Here is a 21699-nt window from a genome sequence, read left to right as displayed (position 1 = left end):
AATAGAACAAAGGGAAATAAAGCACTTGATCATCTCACCTAGACAGACTGTGAAGAATGAAATAAAACTATTTCTAGTCAACGATGACATGACCCTACATACAGAAAACCCTAACAACCCAGACCTATCCCCCACCAAAAGAAAAACAAAAAGAAAACAAAACAAAACAAAAAAACTTCTTAGAGATAATAAGCCCAGCAAAGCTGCTGGACACAAGATCCATACACAAAACTCAAAGTGATTTCACTATAAAGCATTAAAAGAATAAAACTTTTAGAGATAAGTTTAACAAAGGATGTGTAAAGATTTGTACACTAAAAGCCACAAAACAGTGTTGAAACCATAATGAGTCTAAGCAGAACACTCCATTGTCACAGAAGACTTGCTACGGTTAAGATGGCAATATGACACAAATCAACCTACAGATTCTATGCAATCTCTGCCAAAATTTCAACTGCCCTTTTTTTTTTTTTTTTACAGAAATGGATAAACTGATCCTAAAATTCAGATGGAATTACATGGGGGCCCAAAGAGCCAAAAGAACAGGAAAAATAAAATTAGAAGAGTCACACTACAAACCTAGAGTAATCAAACCTGTGTGATACTGGCATTAAGTGTGTGTGTGTGTATGTGTGTGAGATATATATACATATATATCAAGAATATGTGTGGGTGCCTGGATGGCTCAGTGGGTTAAGCCGCTGCCTTCGGCTCGGGTCATGATCTCAGGGTCCTGGGATCGAGTCCCGTATCGGGTTCTCTGCTCAGCGGGGAGCCTGCTTGCCTCTCTCTCTCTGCCTGCCTTTCTGCCTCCTTGTGATCTCTGCCTGTCAAATACATAAATAAATAAATCTTTAAAAGAATGTGTGTGTGTGTGTGTGTGTGTGTACACACATCAATGTCACAGTATTGAGATTTCAGAAAGCACCCACATATTTATGGCCATTGATTTTCAAGAGGGTGCCAAGACCATTCAGTGGTGGAAAAGAATGGTCTTTTTGATAAATGTTGCTGGGACAACTGGATATCCACATGCAGAAGAAGGAGGTTGGCTATATACAAAATTACCGCAAAACAGATCAATCTGGCCACAAATTTTTTTTATTTTTTATTTTTTTTTTAAGATTTTAAGGCCACAAATTTTCAGAGATGACACCAAAGGCATGAGAAACAAAAGAAAAAGGGTAAATTAAACTTCATCAAAACTGAAAACCTCCGTGAATCTAAGTACATTTTCAAAAACTGAAAAGATAACCTACAAAATGAGAGAAAATATTTGTAAATAGTATCTGATGAAACTCTGGCATTCGGTATGTATGAAGACCTCCTCAGTCACCAGGGAAACACAAATAAAAACTACAATGAGGTTCTACTTCATCCCTACTAGAAGGGCTATAATTTTTTTTTAATTGGAAAATAAAGACATGAACATAAAGCTGGAACCAAAAAACCCTTAGGGAAAAAACAGGAAAAAAATTGACATCAGACCTAACAGCGATTTCTTGGATGTGATACCCAAAGTACAGGGAACAAAAGCAGAAACAGACAAGCGCGACTGTATCAAACCAAAAGGCTTCTGCACAGCAAAGCAAACAGTCAACAAAATGAAAAGGCAATGTATGGAATGAGAGAAAATATTTGCAGATCATATATCTGATAAGGGGTTCATATACAAAATACGTAAGGAAATCCTACAACTCTGTAGCAAAGCAACAAGTAATCTGGTTAGAAAATGGGCAAAGGACTTAGCTAGTTCTCCAAAGAAATGGAGGTATATGAAAAGATGAGCTCGTCATCACTAATCATCAGGAAAACCCAAATCAAAATGAGAGACCACCTCAGCTGTTAAGATGATTATTATTTAAAAACACACACAAAAGGGAATAGGCTGGTAAGGTTGTGGGGAAAGGGGAACCCTTGCACACTGTTGGAGGGAACATAAAAAGGTACAGCCAGCATGGAAACAGTATGGTGCTTCCTCAAAAAAAGACAAAAATAGGACTACCGCTGGATCGAGCAACACTACTTCTGGGCTTCTATCTGCAAGAAATGAAATCAGGATCTCAGGCATCTGCACATCCATGTTCATCGCAACCTTATTCTCAATAGCTGTGAGAAAGCAGCCGTCAGCCGATGAATGAGCAAAGCGTGGTGTATCCATACAACGGCACAGCGGTCATAAAGAGAACGAAGCACCAATATGCTGGCTATACGGTGGGTGAGCCTCCGAGACATGCTGCTAAATGAACGACAAAACGTCACGTATTATATGATGGCATTTACACGAAATACCCAGAGTAGATAAATCAACTGGTAAAGAAAGTACATTGGTGACTGTCTGGGGCAAGGGGAGAGGGGATGGAGGACAAGGGGTTTTACTTTGGAGGGATGGAGATGTGTGGGGACCGGATAGACACGGTGGTTGCCCAACGCTGTGAATGTGTTCAAACAGGCGATTTTAGGTTTTGTGAATTTTACTTCAGTACTTTTTTAAACAAAGAGGGATCGGTGGGAAAGGAGATCATGTCCACGACTACAGGTTTAGTCCACCATCATTCAGGACATCTGGAAGCTGAGGCAATGGCAAGTCTTTCCCTTAAAGCAAGCACGCCTGCCGCCTCCTTGGGAAGGCTTCTGGGGCACCAACGCGCCTCAGTGTGAAGACCACACCAGGGGGTGGCTTGATGAGAGGACCACGTGTGAGGACCTACCGTCATCACACATACACTTTTTAATCCAGCTCATCAACAGTTTGGAGAGGATTTCAGGTCTATAATTTCCATTTGACTTTAAGCTGTAAAATTTAAAAGGAGGCTCTGTGTATCTATCTTGTGGCGATACATTACTGGAACTGTTATTTGAGCAATTCTCATGAAAGCAATGGTCACTTATGTATTAGTACTTTCTTTTTCTTTTTTTCTTCTTCTTCTTTTTTAAATTTTTATTCACTTTTTTTTCTTTCCAGTGTCCCAGCATTCACTGCCTATGCACCACACCCAGGCTCCACGCTATATGTGCCAGCCTTATGTAATAGTACTTTAAAATCCGCAGCACTCAAACAGCTCACGGAAAGATATTTCTTCTTCCAGACTTTTTTTAAGTCAACTGGCCAAGGACATAATAAGGGTTTCTTTCGGGACTCTCGTTCTATTTGATTGACCCAGTACCACGCAGTCGTGATCATTATAGCTCTGTGGAGTTCTGCCCAAGTACACGGTTTCTGGAGAAGTGTGGTTTCTCTGAAAATCTGCAGGTGCCATTTCAAGAGCTCGTTCCTTACCACATGTGCCCGCGGCTCTGTCACAGCCCGAGCCTGCGAGGATGTAGAATGTTAGCGTGGATTTGTATGATTTTTAAGATACTATTAACTACAGATTTTCCTGTCGTGAACCTTTAAATGGGATTTATTATCCATAATTGAGAGGAGGAAAGTCTAGATACTTATCAAGGAATTAGAACAGTAGGTCAACTTCATGAAAGCAGTGAGCTCCTAAAATAAAGAAACCTATTTCTGTGAAGCTTTTCTCAAAATGACAAACTTAGAAGAGCATCTCTGTTGCTCAGCACTCCAGCCAGAGGGTTTCTTTTTAACATGCGCCTATGACAACACAGTAAACAACACTGGCCACGTTCCCCCAAGGGGGCTTAATGATGGCGTCCGTGGCCTTCCGAGGAAAGGGGAAACTCATAAGCTTTCTAGGGTAGGGGCGCCTGGGTGGCTTAGTCAGTTAAGCAAGCAACTCTTAACTTCAGCTCAGGTCATGATCTCAAGGTCCTGGGATCAAGCCCTGTGTTGGGCTCTAACCCTGCTCAGCGGGGAGTCTGCTTCAGAGTCTCTCCCTTTGCCCTCCCCTCCTTCAAATAAATAACTAAAAAAGAAAGAAAGAAAGAAAAGAAAAGAAGCTGCATAGGGCAAAGGCAGAAGTGTGCTCCCTGTGAGATGAGCGCACACACTGCGAAAGGAAGAGGAGGAGGGAAAAGGGGTGGAGACGGAAAGACGGGGGGAGAAGGGACGGAGAAGCAGTTCTGAAAGCAACGGGTGACCTTGAAAATACTGTGCTCAGTAACAGAAGCCACACGTGAAGTCCACGTTATATGACTCCATTTATATGAGATATCTGTAAGAGGGAAATCAGGGGACTGACAGCTGAAGGGTACAGTTTCTTTTTGAGATGATGAAAATGTTCTAAAATGGACTGTAGTGGGGGTGCCTGGGTGGCTCAGTGGGTTAAGCCTCTGCCTACGGCTTAGGTCATGATCTCGGGGTCCTGGGATCGAGCCCCACATTGGGCTCCCCGCTCAGTGGAGAGTTGTCTTCTCCCTCTGCCTCTGCCCCTCCCCCTGCTTGTGCTCACTGTCAAAGTCTTTAAAAGCAAAATCAAATGGACTGTAGTGATAATTGCACAACCCTGTAAATGTACTAAAAGCCACTGGACTGCACACTTTAAAATAGGTGAATTACAGTATGTGAATTACAGCTCAATAACTCAGCTTTCAAAATACTACTCCAGAAGCTTTGCCTTGTGCTTAGACTAGAAGCCCTATATGATCCAGCACCCTCCACACTCTAGTCACACAGGCCACCTTCTGAGTCCCAGAGACAGCTCAGTCCTCTTCTGTCTCAGGACTCTTACACCTGATCTTTTGGCCTTGACAGCACTTCCTCCACTCCTTGCGGGTCACCTCTCATCAGTGAGGCCTTTTCCACTTCATCTAAACTACCACCACTTGCCACCTCCTCGGGCCCTCCCTACCCTGTCAACTGGTTGTAGTTGTTCCAGAGTACTCAGTGAGATCTGACATTATTTCATGCACTGTGTATCTTCAGAGAAAATGACATCACGAGCACAGGCCTAACCCCTACAGTATGCCCAGCACCTGGAACGGTGCCTGGCAGCAAGCAGGTACTCAAACACTGCTGACTGATGAATGAAGGTCACTGACAATACCCTGACCTAGGAGGTTCCGGGATTGTTTACACAAGAAACGTACAAGATACAAACCAAAACATTCTCCGCCAGAAAATGTAATTGAGCCAAGGATAAATCAACAAGTCTATCTCTCTGAATCTCAGTAGCATGAAATGTAAGCTAAGACAGAAAAAAAAAAGTGATGAGCTATTGGGGAATGTTATTCAACCAAAGACACCACGTGCTGGTGCTCCTACGGGTGCCGGGCACACTGGCTGACGGGTGCTGATGAAGATCGGGTGAGGTTTGCCTTCTCCCGGAGAAGGGATGTAAGTATTTAGAAGTCCCCCATTAGGAAAGTAACAAATTTCCTAACTGGGGGGTCTTTATATTTAGGTTTTTGGTATTTTTGGTCATGTTTGTTTGGGGAGATGTTACATGATTTCATTAAAACCATCACTGCTAATAAACTAAGTGTCCTTCCCCCGGGAATCCGAAAGGCCACCTGCATGTACAGGACGTGAGCACACGCAGGAAAAACCTGAGAATACTCTAAGCTCTCACCTCACAACATACATGAAAACGAACTCCTTTTTTTTAAAAAAAAAATATTTTATTTATTTATTTGACAGACAGAGATGACAAGTAGACAGAGAGGCAGGCAGAGGGAGAGAGGAGGAAGCAGGCTCCCTGCTGAGCAGAGAGGACCCTGGGATCACGACCCAAGCCGAAGGCAGAGGCTTAACCCACTGAGCCACCCAGGTGCCCCTGAAAATGAACTTCTATGAGATTTCTGGTTTCAGGTTTATCATCCAGTTTAAGTTAATTTTTTTTATAAGGTGTGAGGCAAGGGTCCAACTTCATTTTTTGGCAACTGGATATGCAGCTGTCCCAGCACCGTTTATTCAAGAGATTATTCCTTCCCCATTGGGCAGTCCTGGCATCTTTGTCAAAAGTCAACTGGCCATAGATATAATGGTTTATTTCTAGACTCTGCAATTCTATTCCACTGAACTCCAGGTCTCTTCATACTGGTGCCACACCACCTCGATCACTGCAGGTTTGTAGTAAGTTCTGAAATTAGGAAGTGTGAGTCCTCCAACTTTTTCTTTTTTTCAAGATTAGTTTGGAATTTTTTTTTCTAATTTACAGAGAGAGAGAGAGACAGAGCATGAATGAGCATGGGGCGGGGGGGTGGGCGGGGAGAGAATCTTAAGCAGGCTCGATACCACACCCAGCATGGAACCTGATGTGGGGCTCGATCTCATGACCCTGAGATCATGACCTGAGCTGAAATCAAGGGTTGGATGCTTAACCTACCAAGCCACGCAGGTGCTCCAAGACAATTTCGCAATTTGGGGTCCCCTGAATTTCGTATTAATTTTAGAATCAGCTTGTCTGTTTCTATAAAAACTCTAGCTGGGATTTTGACAAGAATTGCTTTCAATCTGTTGGCCAGTTTATGTAAGCATGCATTCCTCATGTAGCCTTGCCTGATACCAGAAACTCAGCCAGAGTCGAATCAAGGAACAATATAATGGCCGACACTCACTGAGCACTGAACTTGTGCCAGTCCTGTGCTGAGCACTTTACACGGGCCAACTCACCTAATCCTTCCAATAATCCTAGGAAGTAGGGCTTATTATTAACCTCACGTAAGACACAAGGAAATGGAGGCACAGAGAAGTCAGGAGACTCACCAAAGGTGGCAGGAAGTAGCAGAGGCGGGGTTCCGACACAAGAAGTCTGGCTCCAGAGCCCCTGCCTTTCTCAATCCAGAATACACAGAGACTCCTCAAACCCATAAGAAAAAGACAAGAAAACCAGCAGAAAAAAATGGGGAAGGGATATGAATAGATAATTCACCAAAGAGGAAAATACAAATGGCCAATAAATATATGAAATGATGTTCCATCTCACTATAATAAGGAAAATGCATAATAAAGCAATAAGATATTTTGTCCATCATATTGGTAAAATGCCTTTGATTAATAAAATCTGGTTGATGTGCAGATCTGGAAGAAAAGGAACTGAACGGTATTCAGTGAATATATAATGGTATATTCATTTTGGAAACAGTTTGGCAGAATCTAGTAAAACAGAAAATACATACACCCTTCAGCCTGATAGTCCCACTGACCTTATACACAAAAGATATGGACAAGAATGTTCACTGAAGCCCTATTTGTAATTATGCAAAATGAAAGCAAATCACACATCGGCCAGTAAGGAAAGGGCAGCACTGGACACGGCCAGAGCCACGTCACTGGGATGCCAGCTCCACAAAGCCCAAGGTTATGTGTGAAGTATAGATATAATGATGTGGTCCCACAGTGGCCCCGCAAATACATAGTGGAGTCCTAATCCGCAGATGCCACAAACAGGAACCCTATTTGGAAAAACGCTCTTTGCAGATGTCATGAAGGGCACCTGCGAGGAGAGTGCGCCGCATTGTCCCAGTGGGCTCCGGATCCAACAAACAGAACCCCCAGAAGAGAAGAAGGGAAGACAACACCACACAAAGGAGGAGGCAGAGACCAGAGTGAGGCAGCTACAAGCCACCACAGGTGTGCCCAGCCAGGAAGCTTCCTGCGCTCAAGCCTTCAGAGGGAGCGTGGCCCGGCCGACACCTTCATTTTGGACCCCAGGCCTCCAGATCGGTGAGAGAACACAGTTCGGTGGGTTTAAGCCTGCCAGTTCATCAAACTTAGATAACACTCACTCAAGTCTTCAATACTTACTAAATGCAAACAAGGTTGTTTGTTGTTGTTTAGTTACATGCGTAACTAAAATAAAAAGCCTCACACATCATGTAAAACAAAAACACCAATCTATGTGTACGGATGAACGTAACAGCACAGAAAATCACCTGGGACCAGCATATTCCAGAAGGACCCAGCAGTTTCCTCCTGGGATGGGAAGGACAATAGTAGGATGGGGAGGGTCACAGAAAATCTCGGTTTTACTTTCTCATGTTCACACTTTAAAAAAAAAAAAGTGGTTTTTTGTTTTCAAAAAAATGTAAAGAGAAATGGACAACAAAGCTTAACATTTGAGAGTTTACATGTAGACACCATTTTAAGAAAAAACATTTTTTTTAAAGATTTTATTTATTTATTTGACAGAGAGAGACCACGAGTAGGCAGAGAGGCAGGCAGAGAGAGAGAGAGGAGGAAGCAGGCTCCTGCTGAGCAGAGAGCCCGATGCGGGACTCGATCCCAGGACCCCGAGATCATGACCTGAGCTGAAGGCAGCGGCTTAACCCACTGAGCCACCCAGGCGCCCAAGAAAAAACATTTAAAAAAAAAATCTAGTAGGAATAACAAACCTCTTATTCACTTCAAAGTACTTTTTCCTTGAGCGAGGGAAAGGCAGTCTTCTAAGGCCACTGGGGAAAATGCTGTATCAGTTGTTACACATTGTGTGCTATTCTTCGCAATGGAAACAAATGATGTTAAATATTCAGATTTTCTTTTAAATAATGCAATTTATGACACCCCTATTATATCCGATCAGTTCAGACAAAAAGTGTTTTCCTTGGGTGTATATTCTGAGTGGGTAGTGCATATTGATCACTATTGTTTGTTTTTAATAGTTCGATTAATACTCACGCTTTACTGAGGAAGTTTCTTTCAACGCATCCTCCAGACGAAAATCAGAGTCCCCAGATCCTAAAAATTAAAAAAAAAAAAAAAGATTTTTAAAATTTAATATTTTTCCATAAAACAAAATCATTCTGAAATAGTTTCTTGTAATCGCTGTTTCCCTTTAGAGGGTGTCATGAAGATTAATACCACAAAAGGAAAACCGGTAGAAGCCATCCAGACACAATGAGTTGATTTCCTTCTACAAACAACGTATCTCCACCAAAAACAAAATGGAAAAGTGGTTTTCGCAGATATAATTAAGTTAAGGATCTTGAGATCATCTCGCATTGAATCTCACCAAGTTTACTGATCACAGTCTTCTTTCCACTAGAAGCTGAAGGCTCAACTGTACAGAACACCAAGCCCAGCCCACAGAATGTACACCTTGCAACAAGGAATACTGGGGTCCAAAGCGCCACTGATTATGAGCCAGGTTCTTACATCCCCCTCCATATCTTGTAAACTCTGAACTACACTGTGTTGATCCAGGGTACCTTCCCCCAACCCCAGTATCCATATCTAGATGAGCAGCTCTGATTACACACCACTTAAAAGGCTTGAGGGAAAAGCTTTTCACAAGAGAATCTGTTCTCAGAGGCAGACTCATCTGCCCAGCTCTGCTTGCTTTTGGACTTGACACCTATCATTCCCCCCATATGGGCACGTAGTTTCCCAGCGGAGTATATGTATTATCAATTCTCAAACTATTACGCATGCATACTAGAACTGAATAAATGGGTAAGTGGGTGATGAACTGTAGGAGCCTGGCTTCTCACTGTTGGAGAGCAAGATTGTAGGTAAGAGAGGGCTACAGTGGGAGGAGTCCAAGATGGCAGGGGAGTAGGAGACCTTAGTTTCGTCCGGTCCCAGGAATTCAGCTAGCTAGCTATCAAATTATTCTCAACACCTATGAACTCAACTGGAGATGTAAGAGAAGAATAGCTGCAACTCTGCAAATAGAAAAACGATCATGTTCTGCAAGGTCGGTACAGGGAAGTGAATCGAGGCAAAGATAAACCATGGGGGGAGGGAGCCTCCATAAGCCAGCTATGAGCCATAAGCCATAAGCAGCTGAATGCCAAATCAGAACTTTTAGAAGTCTGATGAGGGCCATCACTCAGGTGGCTAAGCGGGGGCGGATGCTAGGTGGGACAGTGTGGTCTCAGGATCCCCAGGTCATAGGCACTGGGGGTGCCTGAGTGCAGCAGAGCTCTCAGGCATCAGAGCAGGGAAGCTGGCAGCAAACAGTGAGCCCAGGAGTGGGCTCTCAGGTTGGGGTTGCCACATACCACAAACAATGGCACAGTCGGGCCACTGTTCTCAGAGCAGGGGCCCAGGGAGCGGCAGAACTACAACGAGACTTCCCTTCTTCCCCCGGAAGAAGCAGCATGGGAGTGTGCAACAGGAGTCTGCAGGGTTTGGAGACTCAAAATGGGGTCTTGTACCTGTGATAGAAATGCTCGGTCACATGCCGCACAAGCATGGAGTGTGGCCGGAGACCAGGGAGACAGGAATGACTGACTGTATTTCTCTGAGGACGCACTGAGAAGTGGGGAACCAAGCTTTGGGCTCCAGGGCTGGAGACTGGGAGGCTGCCATTTTCATTCTCATCCTCTAAAGCTGCACGGAAAGCCTTCAGGGCATGAAAGTTCCTGAAAGTAAACCCAAGCAGATGACTAGACTTGTCCCCCCTCCCCGCCCCCCGTCACCGCAAGGGCAGTGCAAATCTACCTGGGGCAAAGACATCTGAGAATCAATGCAGCAGGCCCCTCCCCTAGAAGATAAGCAAGAACATCCAGCCAAGACCAAGTTTATGATCATAGAGAAATGCAAAACTCCAGCATTAGGGAAATACGGTACACAGAATTCATAGGGGTTTTCCCCATGATTCCTTGGTCTTTCAATTTTAATTTTCTTTCTCATTCCTTTTACAACCAATTTCTTATTTTATCAACTGTAAATCTTTTTTCATTTTTTTTTTAAAGATTTTATTTATTTACTTGAGAGAGAGACAGTGAGAGAGAGCATGAACGAGGAGAAGGTCAGAGAGAGAAGCAGACTCCCCATGGAGCTGGGAGCCCGATGCGGGACTCGATCCCGGGACTCCAGGATCATGACCTGAGCCGAAGGCAGTCGTCCAACCAACTGAGCCACCCAGGCGTCCCTCTTTTTTCATTTTTTACAGTTACATTCTATCCTTTCATTGTATGTAATTTTATTTTTGTACCTCTAAATTTTTCTTTCTTTACAATTTTAGGATCTAGTTTTCTAACAAACAAACCAAAATACACACAGGATCCAATATGTATGGATCTGTTCTGTTCAACTGTCTGATTCTCTTATTTTTTCCTTTTTTTTTTTTTTTTCAATTTCAGGTCTCTTCTGATTTGTTTAGGGTATATTTCTCTGAGGTCATTGTTGTCATCTTAGTATTATGTTCTCTCATTCATCCATTCTTCTCCAGAAAGAAAGACAAGAGAGAAAAACGTACCTCAAAAAAGAGAACAAGAGGCAGTAATGACTGCAAGGGACCTAATCTGTATGGATATAAGCAGAAGTTGGAACTAGAGTTCAGAATTAACAATGATAAAGATACTAGCTGGGATTGCAAGAAGCATGGATGACACTAGAGAATCCCTTTCTGGAGAAATAAAAGAACCAAAATCTAATCAACCTAAAATTTTAAAAAGCTATTAATGAGGTACAATAAAAAATGAAGGCTCTAACTGCTAGGATAAATGAGGCAGAAGAGAGAATTAGTGATACAGAAGACATCTAAAGAAGCTGAGAAAAAAGATAAATCTACTGGATCATGGGGAGGGGAAAATTTGAGAGATAAGTGATACTGTTAAAGTGGAACAACAAAATAATTGGGATCCCAGAAGAAGAAGAAAGAGAGAGGGACAGGAGGTATATTGGAGCACATTATAGCTGAGAACTTCTCTAATCAGGGGAAGAAAACAGGCATTCAAGTCCCGGAGGCATAGAGAACACTCCTCAAAAATCAGTAAATATAAGTTAACAAGAGAAACTTGCAAATCTCAAAGACAAAGAGAAAACCCTGACAGCAGCTAAGGACAAGAGGTCCATAACCTAAAAGGGTAGGAACATTATACTGGCATCAGACCTATCCACAGAGACCTGGCAGGCCAGAAAGGACTGGCATGATATATTCATAGTGCTAAATGAGAAAAATACTCAGCCAAGAATACTTTATCCAGCAAGGCTGTCATTCAAAACAGGAGAGATAAAAAGCTCCCAGGACAAACAGAAACTAAAAGAATTTGTGATCACTAAACCAGTCCTGCAAGAAACATTAAAAGGGATCCTTTAGGGGCGCCTGGGTGGCTCAGTGGGTTAAGCCTCTGCCTTCAGCTCAGGTCATGATCTCAGGGTCCTGGGATCGAGTCCCACATCGGGCTCTCTGCTCAGCAGGGAGCCTGCTACTTCCTCTCTCTCTGCCTGCCTCTCTGCCTACCTGTGATCTCTCTTTGTCAAATAAATAAATAAAAATCTTTTTTTTTTTTTTAAAAAGGGATCCTTTAAGGAAAGAGAGAGCCCAAAAGTACCACAGACAAGAAAGGAACAGAGACAATATACAGAAACAGTTATTTTAATAATAGATACATATTAATATATAGTAATTAATATAGTAATATAATGGCACTAAATTCACATCTTTCAATACTTACTTGACTGTAAATGGGCTAAATGCTGCCAATCAAAAGACACAGGGCATCAGACTGGATAAAAAAGCAAGACCTACCTATATGCTGTCTACAAGAGGCTCATTGCAGACCTAAAGACACATTCAGACTGAAACTGATTGGGTGGAAAACCATTTATCATACTAATGGACATCAAAAGAAAGCTGGGGTGGTAATCCTTATATCAGAGAAATAAGATTTTAAACCAAAGACTGTAATAAGAGATGAGGAAGGACACCATATCATAATTAAAGGGTCTATCCAACAAGAGATCTGGCAATTGTAAATATCTGTGACACCAACATGGGGTTAGCCACTTATATAAACCAACTAATAAAATTAAAGAAACAAATCGATAATAATACAGTAACAGAAGAGGACTTTAACATGCTCCCTCACTGCAAAGGACAGTCATCTAAGCAGAAGAGCAACAAGGAAACAAGGGCTTTGAATGACACACTGCAGCAGATGGACTTCACAGAGCATTCAGAGCATTTCATCCTATAGCAAGAGAACACACATTCCTCTTGAGTGAACATGGAACAGTCTCCAAAATAGATGAAATACTGGGTCACAAATCAGGTCTCATCTGGTACCGAAAGACTGGGATCATTCCCTGCATATTTTCAGACAACAGTGTTTTCAAACAGGAACTCAATCCTAAGGGGTAATCTGGAAAGAACTCAAATACATGGAGGCTAAAGAGCATACCTACTAAAGAATGAATGGGTCAACCAGGAAATTAAAGAAGATTTTAAAAATTCATGGAAACAAATGAAAATGAAAACACAACTCTTCAAAACCTTTGGGATGCAGCAAAGGCAGTCTTAAGAGGGAAGTAGATAGCAATACAATCCTTTCTCAAGAAATAAGAAAGGTCTCAAATACACAACCTAACCTTATACCTAAAGGAGCTGGGGGATAAAAAACCAGCAAATAAAGCCTAAACCAGCAGGATAAGAAAAATAACAGAGATTAAAGGGAAAAAATTAATGAAAGAGAAACCAATAGAACAGTAGAACAGATCAACAGAACTAGGAGCTGGTTCTTTAAATGAATAAAATGGATAAACCCCTGGCCAGACTTAACAAAAAGAAATGAGAAAGGACCCAGATTAATAAAATCATGAATGAAATAGGAGAGATCACAACCAACACCGAGGAAATACAATTATGAGGACATACTATGAGCAACTATATGCAAACAAATTAGGCAATCTGGAAGAAATGGATGCATTCCTAGAGAGGTATGAACTACCAGGACTGAACCAGGAAGAAATAGAAAACTTGAACAGACCCACAAGCAGCAAAGAAACTGAAGCAGTAATAAAAAAATCTCCACAACAAAGAGATCAGGGCTGGCTGGCTTCCCAGAAGAATTCTACCCAACATTTAAAGAATTAACACCTATTCTTCTGAGACTGTTTCAAAAAATAAAAATGTAAGGAAAACTTCCAAACTCTTTCTGTAAAGCCAGCATTACCTTGATCCCAAAACCAGACAAAGACCCCAGCAAAATGGAGAATTACAGACCAATACCCCTGATGAACATAGATGCCAAAATTCTCACCAAGATACTAGCCAATAGGACCAACCAGTATAATAAAAGGATTATTCACCAAGTGGGACTTATTCCTGGGCTACAAGGATGGTACGACATCCACAAATCAATCAACATTGTAAACCACATACATAAGAGAAAGGACAAGAACCGTAAGAATCATATGGTTCTTGTCCTTGTCCTTTCCTGAAAATTGGACAGCCACAAACCTAGATGCAGAAAAAACACTGGACAAATTACACCATCTCTTCTTGATTAAAACTCTCCACAGCATAGGGATAGAGGGAACATACCTCAAGATTATATAAGCCATATACAAAAAACCCAAAGTGAATATCATTCTCAGTGGGAAAGACAGAGCTTTTCTCATAAGGTCAGGAATACAGCAGGGCTGTCCATTCTCACCACTACTGTTCAACACAGTACGAGGAGTCAGTCCAAGCCTCAAAATCAGAAAACAAAAAGAATTAAAAGGCATCTGAATTGGCAAAGGAACAGTCAAATGCTCACTCTTCACAGATTATAGGACATTCTATGTGGAAAACCCAAAAGACTCTACCCCCAAATTTCTAGAACTTAAATGGGAATTGAGCAAAGTGGCAGGATATAAACTCAATGCACAGAAATCAGTTGCTTTTCAATACAGTAACAATGAGACAAAAGAAAGAGAAATTAAGGAGCTGATCCCATTTACAATTGCTCCAAAAATCATAAGATACCTAGGAATAAACCTAACCAAAGAAGCAAAGGATCTATACTCAGAAAACTATAGAGCACTTATGAAAGAAATTGAGGCTGACACAAAGAAATGGAAAAACGTCCCATGCTCATGGATTAGAAGAATGAATATTGTTTAAATGTCCGTGCTACCTAAAATAATGTATACTTTAAGGGCAATCCCTATCAAAATACCATCAACCTTTTTCACAGAGCAGGAACAAATAATCCTAAAATTTGTATGGCACCGGAAAAAACCCTGAAGAGCCAAACGAATGTTGAAAAGGAAAACCAAACCTAGGGGCATCACAATCCCAGACTTTAAGCTCTATTACAAAGCCATAATCATTAAGACAGTATGCTACTGGCACGAAAACAGACATAGATCACTGGAACAGAATAGAGTCTCCAGAAATGGACCCTCAACTCTATGGTCAACTAATCTTTGACAGAGCAGGAAAGAATATCCAATGGAAAAAAGACCATCTCTTCAATAAATGGTGTTGGGAAAATTGGACAGCCACATGCAGAAAAATGAAACTGGACCATTTCCCTAAACCATACACAAAAATAGACTCAAAATGGATGAAAGACCTAAAAGTGAGACAGAAGTCCATCAAAATCCTAGAGGAAAACACAGGCAGCAACCTCTTCGACCTCAGCCACAGCAACTTCTTAGAAACATCGCCAAAGGCAAGGGAAACAAGGGCAAGAATGAACTATTGGGGCTTCATCAAGATCAAAAGCTTTTGCACAGCAAAGGAATCAGTTGACAAAACCAAAAGACAACCTACAGAACGGGAGAAGACATTTGCAAATGACATATCAGATGAAGGGTTAGTAGCCAAGATCTATAAAGAACTTATCAAACCCAACACCCAAAAACATATATTCCAATCAAGAAATGGGCAGAAGACATGAACAGACATTTCTCCAAGGAAGACACACAAATGGCCAACAGACACATGAAAAAATGCTCCACATCACTCGGCATCAGGGAATACAAATCAAAACCACAATGAGATACCACCTCACACCAGTCAGAATGGCTAAAATTAACAAGTCAGGAAATGACAGATGTTGGCAAGCATGCAGAGAAAGGGGAGCCCTCTTACACTGTTTGTGGGAATGCAAGCTGTGGTGCAGCCACTCTGGAAAACAGTATGAATGGTCCTCAAGAAGCTGAAAATAGAGCTACCCTATGACTTAGCAATTGCACTACTAGGGATTTACCCCAAAGATACAAATGTAGTAATCCGAAGGGTTACCCACACTCTAATGTTTATAGCAGCAATGTCCACAAAAGCCAAACTATGGGAGGAGCCCAGATGGTCACTGATGGATGAATGGATAAAGAAGTTGTGGTATAGGTATAGATACAGATCTATAGTAGAATACTACTCAGCCATCCAAAAAGGAAATCTTCCCATTTGCAACAACATGGATGGAACTGAAGGGTATTATACTAAATGAAATCAGTCAGTCAGAGAAAGACAATTATCATATGGTCTCACTCACAAGTGGAATTTAAGAAACAAAACAAGATTCATAGTGGAAGAGTGGGAAAAATAAGACAAAATCAGAGACAGAGACAAACTGTAAGAGACTCTTCATCATAGAAAACAAACTGAGAGTTGCTGGAGGGGAGGGGGTAGGAGGAAGGGGTAACTAGGTGATGGACATTAAGGAAGGTGTGTGATATAATGAACACTTGGTATTACATAATACTGATGAATCACTGAAGTCTATCTCTGAAACTAATACATTATGTTAATTGAATTTAAAGAAAAAGAAAAAAAGTTTTAAAAAAGGGTGGAATGATCACTATGATAATTGATTAGAGTTGGAGACTTCAGTATGAATCATGTGTGGCTTAATATACACACAGATGATTACATACAGAAATACTTATAGACATGGGCTAATATGCAGACATGCCTTTGTTCTGTCACCCGAGAGGGCCTAGAAGCAATAACACCCCAGTAGCAATGAGTACACCCCCAGATCTTGGTTTCTAAATACCACTGCCCAATTAAAGAAAAACAGAACTCCTTGGAGAAATGGCAGATTACAGGATTGGAATAAGAAATATATGAGTTTGAAGCATCTTCTAGCACCATGAAGTATTTTTTAAAATACTGATATTAATCAGTATATGTCAAAGAGGAACAGGGTCAAATGAAAGAGTTCCCAATGGCTAAACTTGGACAATTTAATCAACAAAATAATATTAGATTATAATCCGAAGGACAAAATGTTCCTGTGTCCATGCTGATATATACATTAAACAAATACACAAAAGGGATAAAATAGAAGAACTCAATTTACATAGAATTTCTAGCTCAAGGAGATGAAACCTAACCTTCCACTTCATAAGTGCGGACTTCCTTCCAAAGATTACACTATGAAAATGTAGGTGGGAAAAGAGAGTAACTTTATAGTGGAGACATCTAAGAAACACTGTATCAGAGTAACATCAACAGTGATGTGTCATGTTGATAGTATATACCCTTGATATGGCGGGATGAGACAGCCCCTACACATGTGTGTTCTTCACTCAAAAACCTATAACCCTAATATAATAATGAGAAAACATCAGACAAATTCCAATCCTACAAAGTATGTGACCAGAACTCCTCAAAACCAAGGTCATCAAAAACAAACAAAAGTCTGAGAAACTGGCACAGCCTGAAGACCCTAAGGAATTATAATGAAGACAGGTCTCTGGTATGTGGATTGGATCCTGGAACAAGAAAAAAGGGGGGACTTTAGATACTACACTTGATCTTAGCCAAAAGGCCGAGAAGCGAGGAGAAGGGGCTTTAGATAAAAGCAAAGGAAATACGAATAGAGTATGGACTTCAGTTAATAATAGTGCATTAATATTGGTTCATTAATTGTGACAGAGATACAACACCAATGTAAAATGTTAAAAATACCGGAAACCGAATGTGGAGCATATGAGGACTCTCTATACTAGCCTGGCATTATAAGTCTAAACCTGTTCTAAAAAAAAAAAAAAAACTATTTTTAAAAATCCACTTCCCATAGCAAAAAAAAAAAAAAAAAAAAATATATATATATATATATATATATATATAAAGAGATGTCTAGGCTATAGAAGAGATATATTAGGATACAGAAACTCTATATATAGGATATGGAAAAAATAAAAGGTCAACACCAACAACTAAAAATCAATCCAACTAAAGTCACCAAACAGAAAAAAGAAACATATTAAACAGAAAACATGAACTTTAACACGATATGTACAATTATATCAGTAAAAAAAAATTGAGTGTAAAAAGGGCAAATCTATCAAAAGATAAACAGAATAAAAAGATAACTATATGCTGTTAACAACATACACACCTAGAACAAAATAATCACACACAGAATAGACTAATAGAGAACTATATACCAGGTGACATTTAAAAGGAAAGAAACAGATGTGGCAATATTAATATGACAAGGTGGAACTCAAGATCCCAACCTTTAAACAGGACAAATGCAGTATTTTATAAAACATATAATCCACAAGAAAATTTAGTCATAGCACTTAATAACTTAGCTTCTAAAATTCTGAAGCAGACTTTTGCTTCTTGCTATGACGGCGAAACTGGTGTCAGATTAGCCCTCCCACTGTAAACACTATGAAGTGGACAAAACATGAGCTAACAGCTTTCCGCACTGCACAACAATCCTAGAGATCAAGGAAATTGTGACAGCTAAATCCGACAGGTGATCCTGGCTTGGATCCTGAACCTATAAAGGGCATTATTGGGGCACTCAATGAAAGCTTAAAGAAGCCTATCGACCAGATGGTAACACTGGATCATGCTTTTAAAGTATCCATTTAGAACTCCTGATCTTTTGGATTTACAGAGCTTGGGGAAGAAAGTGTGCTTGTTTTTAGGAAATGCACACTTTACTATTAAGATGTAATGAGGATCATGCTTGCGACTGAGTCTGAAATGATTCTGAAAAAATATTTAGACCCAACCTTACATACCAGGGCAAATGTGGTAAAACTGGGAAATCTAGGTGATCAGTAAATGGAGATTCCTTCTATTAGACATTATTGTGACAACTGGTGAAACTTGAATTGGGTCTAAGGATTACGTGGTAGTAATACGTCAACATTAATTTCCTGATTCAAATGGTTATGCCGAGGAGATAGAGCAGGATGTCCTTGTCTGAAGGAGATGCACCCTCAAGTTATCTTGTAGATGCTGGGGGGTACTGATGGAGCATCAGGTAAGCAACTTACTCTCAGGTGATTTGGTGGAGGGAAGTGCTTTATACTGTACTTGCAAGTTTCCTATAGATTTGTAATTATTTCAACATTTAAAAAATTAAAATTAATTAAAAATGCATATCTCTCAACCCAGCAAGTAGAATCTGAAATTAAAAACACAACACTAGGGGCGCCTGGGTGGCTCAGTGGGTTAAGGCCTCTGCCTTTGGCTCAGGTCATGATCTCAGATTCCTGAGATTGAGCCCCATATCGGGCTCTCTGCTCAGCAGGGAGCCTGCTTCCTCCTCTCTCTGCCTGCCTCTCTGTGATCTCTGTCTGTCAAATAAGTAAAATCTTAAAAAAAAAAAAAACAAAAAAACACCACAGCACCAATATTAGCATCCCCCAAAAAGAAATGTCTGGCATAAATCTAACAAAACATACATAAGATCTATATGAATAAAACTATAAAACTGTTACAAAAGAAATCAATGAAGGACTAAATAAATGGAGAGATATTCCATGTTCATGGTAAGATGACACAATACTGTCAAGATGTCAGTTTCCCAACCTGATTTACAGATTCAGTGGAATCAAAATCAAAACATCAGCAAGTTATTTTGTAGATATGGAGAGACTGATTGAAAAGTTTATGTACAGGGTGCCTGGGTGGCTCAGTGGGTTAAGCCTCTGCCTTCAGCTCAGGTCATGATCTCTGGGATCGAGTCCTGCATCGGGCTCTCTGCTCGGCAGGGAGCCTGCTTCCCCCCTACCACTCTCTCTGCCTACTTGTGATCTCTGTCAAATAAATAAATAAAATCTTTTAAAAAATAAAGAAAGAAAAGTTTATGTGCAGAGGACAAAGACCCTAAATAGCCAAATTTAAATTTAATTTTTACGTACAGATGTACGTAACAGCACAGAAAATCACCTGGGACCAGCATATTCCAGAAGGACCCAGCAGTTTCCTCCTGGGATGGGAAGGACAATAGTAGGAAGGGGAGGGTCACAGAAAATCTCGGTTTTACTTTCTAATGTTCACACTGTAAAAAAAAAAAAAAAAGTGGTTTAATTTAGCATGATATCCTCAAGGTCCATACATTTTTTTTTTTAAGGTAGAATTTCCTTTTTTTAATGGCTGAATATTACTTCACTGTGTGTGTGTGTATGTGTCTTTATCCGTTTATCTATCATTGGAAGCTTACATTGTTTCCCTGTTTGCTTATTGTGAATAATGCTGCAGTGAACATGGGGGTGCAGAGGAAAAGAACAAGATAGGACTGACACTACCCGACTTCAAGAATTACTGTAAAGTTACAGTAGTCAAGATAGTGTAGTATTAGCAAAAGAGAAACAAACACATCAGTGGAACAGAATAGAGAACCCAGAGATAGACCCATATAAATATAGTCAACTGATGTTTTACAAAGGAGAAAAAGCAACACAATGGAGCCAGAAGGACAGGACAACCACCTGCAAAAAAAAAATAATAATAATAATAAAAAAGAAAGAAAGCAAGAAAAACAAACAAACAAAAAACCCAAAACAAGACTTAGGCTTTTACATCCTTCACAAACATTAACTCGAAATGGATCACAGACTTAAATATGAAACATAAAATGATAAACCTCCTAGAAGCAACACAGGAAAAAATCTAAATGACTTGTGTTTGGCAATGACGTTTTTAAATGTAACACCAAAAGCATGATCCATGGAAAAACTTGATAAGCTGGATTTCATTAAAATTAAAAACTTCTCTGTGAAAAGCACTATCAAGAGACCGAATAGACATGGCACAGGCTGGAAGGAAATATTTATCAAAGGCACATCTGATAAAGAGACATTATACAAAATAGACAAAGAATTCTTAAAACTTAAACAACCTGATTAAAAACTGGGCCGCACCCCAGCTGCCCCTTGTGCCTCATCATCCCCTGCAGACCTAGGGTCCAGGCCCACTTTATGTGGTTCTAAAGAGATACTTTTCCAAAGAAGACCTCCAGATGGCCAACATGCCTGTTAAAAGATGCTCAAGATCACTGATCTTCAGAGAACTGCAAATCAAAACTGCAGTGAGAGATCACCCCATACCTGTTGGAATGGCTAGTATCCAAAAGATGAGACGAGTGTTGACAAGAATGTGGAGGAAAAGGCACCGTTATGTACGGTTAGCAGGAACGTAAATTGGTACAACCACTATGGAAAACAGTATGGAGGGTCCTCAACAAAAGAAAACTGGAACTACCACAATCCAGTGAGTCCCACTTCTGGGTACACATCCGAATGAAATGAAATCACGCTCTCAAAGAGATCTCTGCACCCCCATGTTCACTGCAGCATTATTCACAATAAGCAAACAGGGAAACAATGTAAGCTTCCACTGATAGATAAACGGATAAAGACACATACACACACACACACACAGTGAAGTAATATTCAGCCATTAAAAAAAGGAAATTCTACCTTTAAAAAAAATGTATGGACCTTGAGGATATCATGCTAAATGAAATAACTCAGACAGAAAAAGGCAAATACTGTATGATCCCACTTATAATGGGTAGTTAGACTATCAAATTGACAGAGTAGAATGGAATATTACGCAGCCATCATAAAGAGTGAGAGCTTGCCATTTGCAACAACATGGATGGACCCAGAAGGTATAATATTAACTGAAATAAGTCAGTCAGAGGGAGATAAATACCACATAATGTCACCTAGATGTAGAATTTAAGAAACAAAACAAATGAACAAAGAAAAAAAACACAAAGAAAAAAAAAACCCAGATTCTTAACTACAGAGAACTGGTGGTTGGCAGACAGGACATGGGGAGAACAGGAAGAATGGGGGAGACAGGTGTTGGTGAGGAAGAGGGCACGTATGGGGATGAGCACTGAGTAATGTACAGAACTGTGGAATCATTA

General features: G+C 40.5%; 1 protein-coding gene and 1 pseudogene across 4 annotated transcripts in view; both read right to left on the bottom strand.

Moving 5' to 3' along the window:
• Positions 1 to 21699, bottom strand: part of CD99L2 (CD99 molecule like 2) — a 90132-nt gene that overhangs the window by 32420 nt on the left and 36013 nt on the right. For all 4 annotated transcript variants that reach the window (XM_045068179.1, XM_013047920.2, XM_013047923.2 and 1 more), the window contains exon 2: positions 8522 to 8581. In XM_045068179.1, coding sequence (XP_044924114.1) covers positions 8522 to 8581 — 60 coding nt within the window. The remainder of the gene's footprint in view (positions 1 to 8521; positions 8582 to 21699) is intronic.
• On the bottom strand, positions 17277 to 17352 carry LOC123388501 (annotated as a pseudogene).

Source organism: Mustela putorius, unplaced genomic scaffold (genome assembly GCF_011764305.1).
Source record: "Mustela putorius furo isolate JIRA1106 unplaced genomic scaffold, ASM1176430v1.1 tig00003899_pilon_pilon_pilon, whole genome shotgun sequence".
NCBI classification, from domain to species: domain Eukaryota; kingdom Metazoa; phylum Chordata; class Mammalia; order Carnivora; family Mustelidae; genus Mustela; species Mustela putorius.
This window is presented reverse-complemented; position numbering and strand designations above follow the sequence as displayed.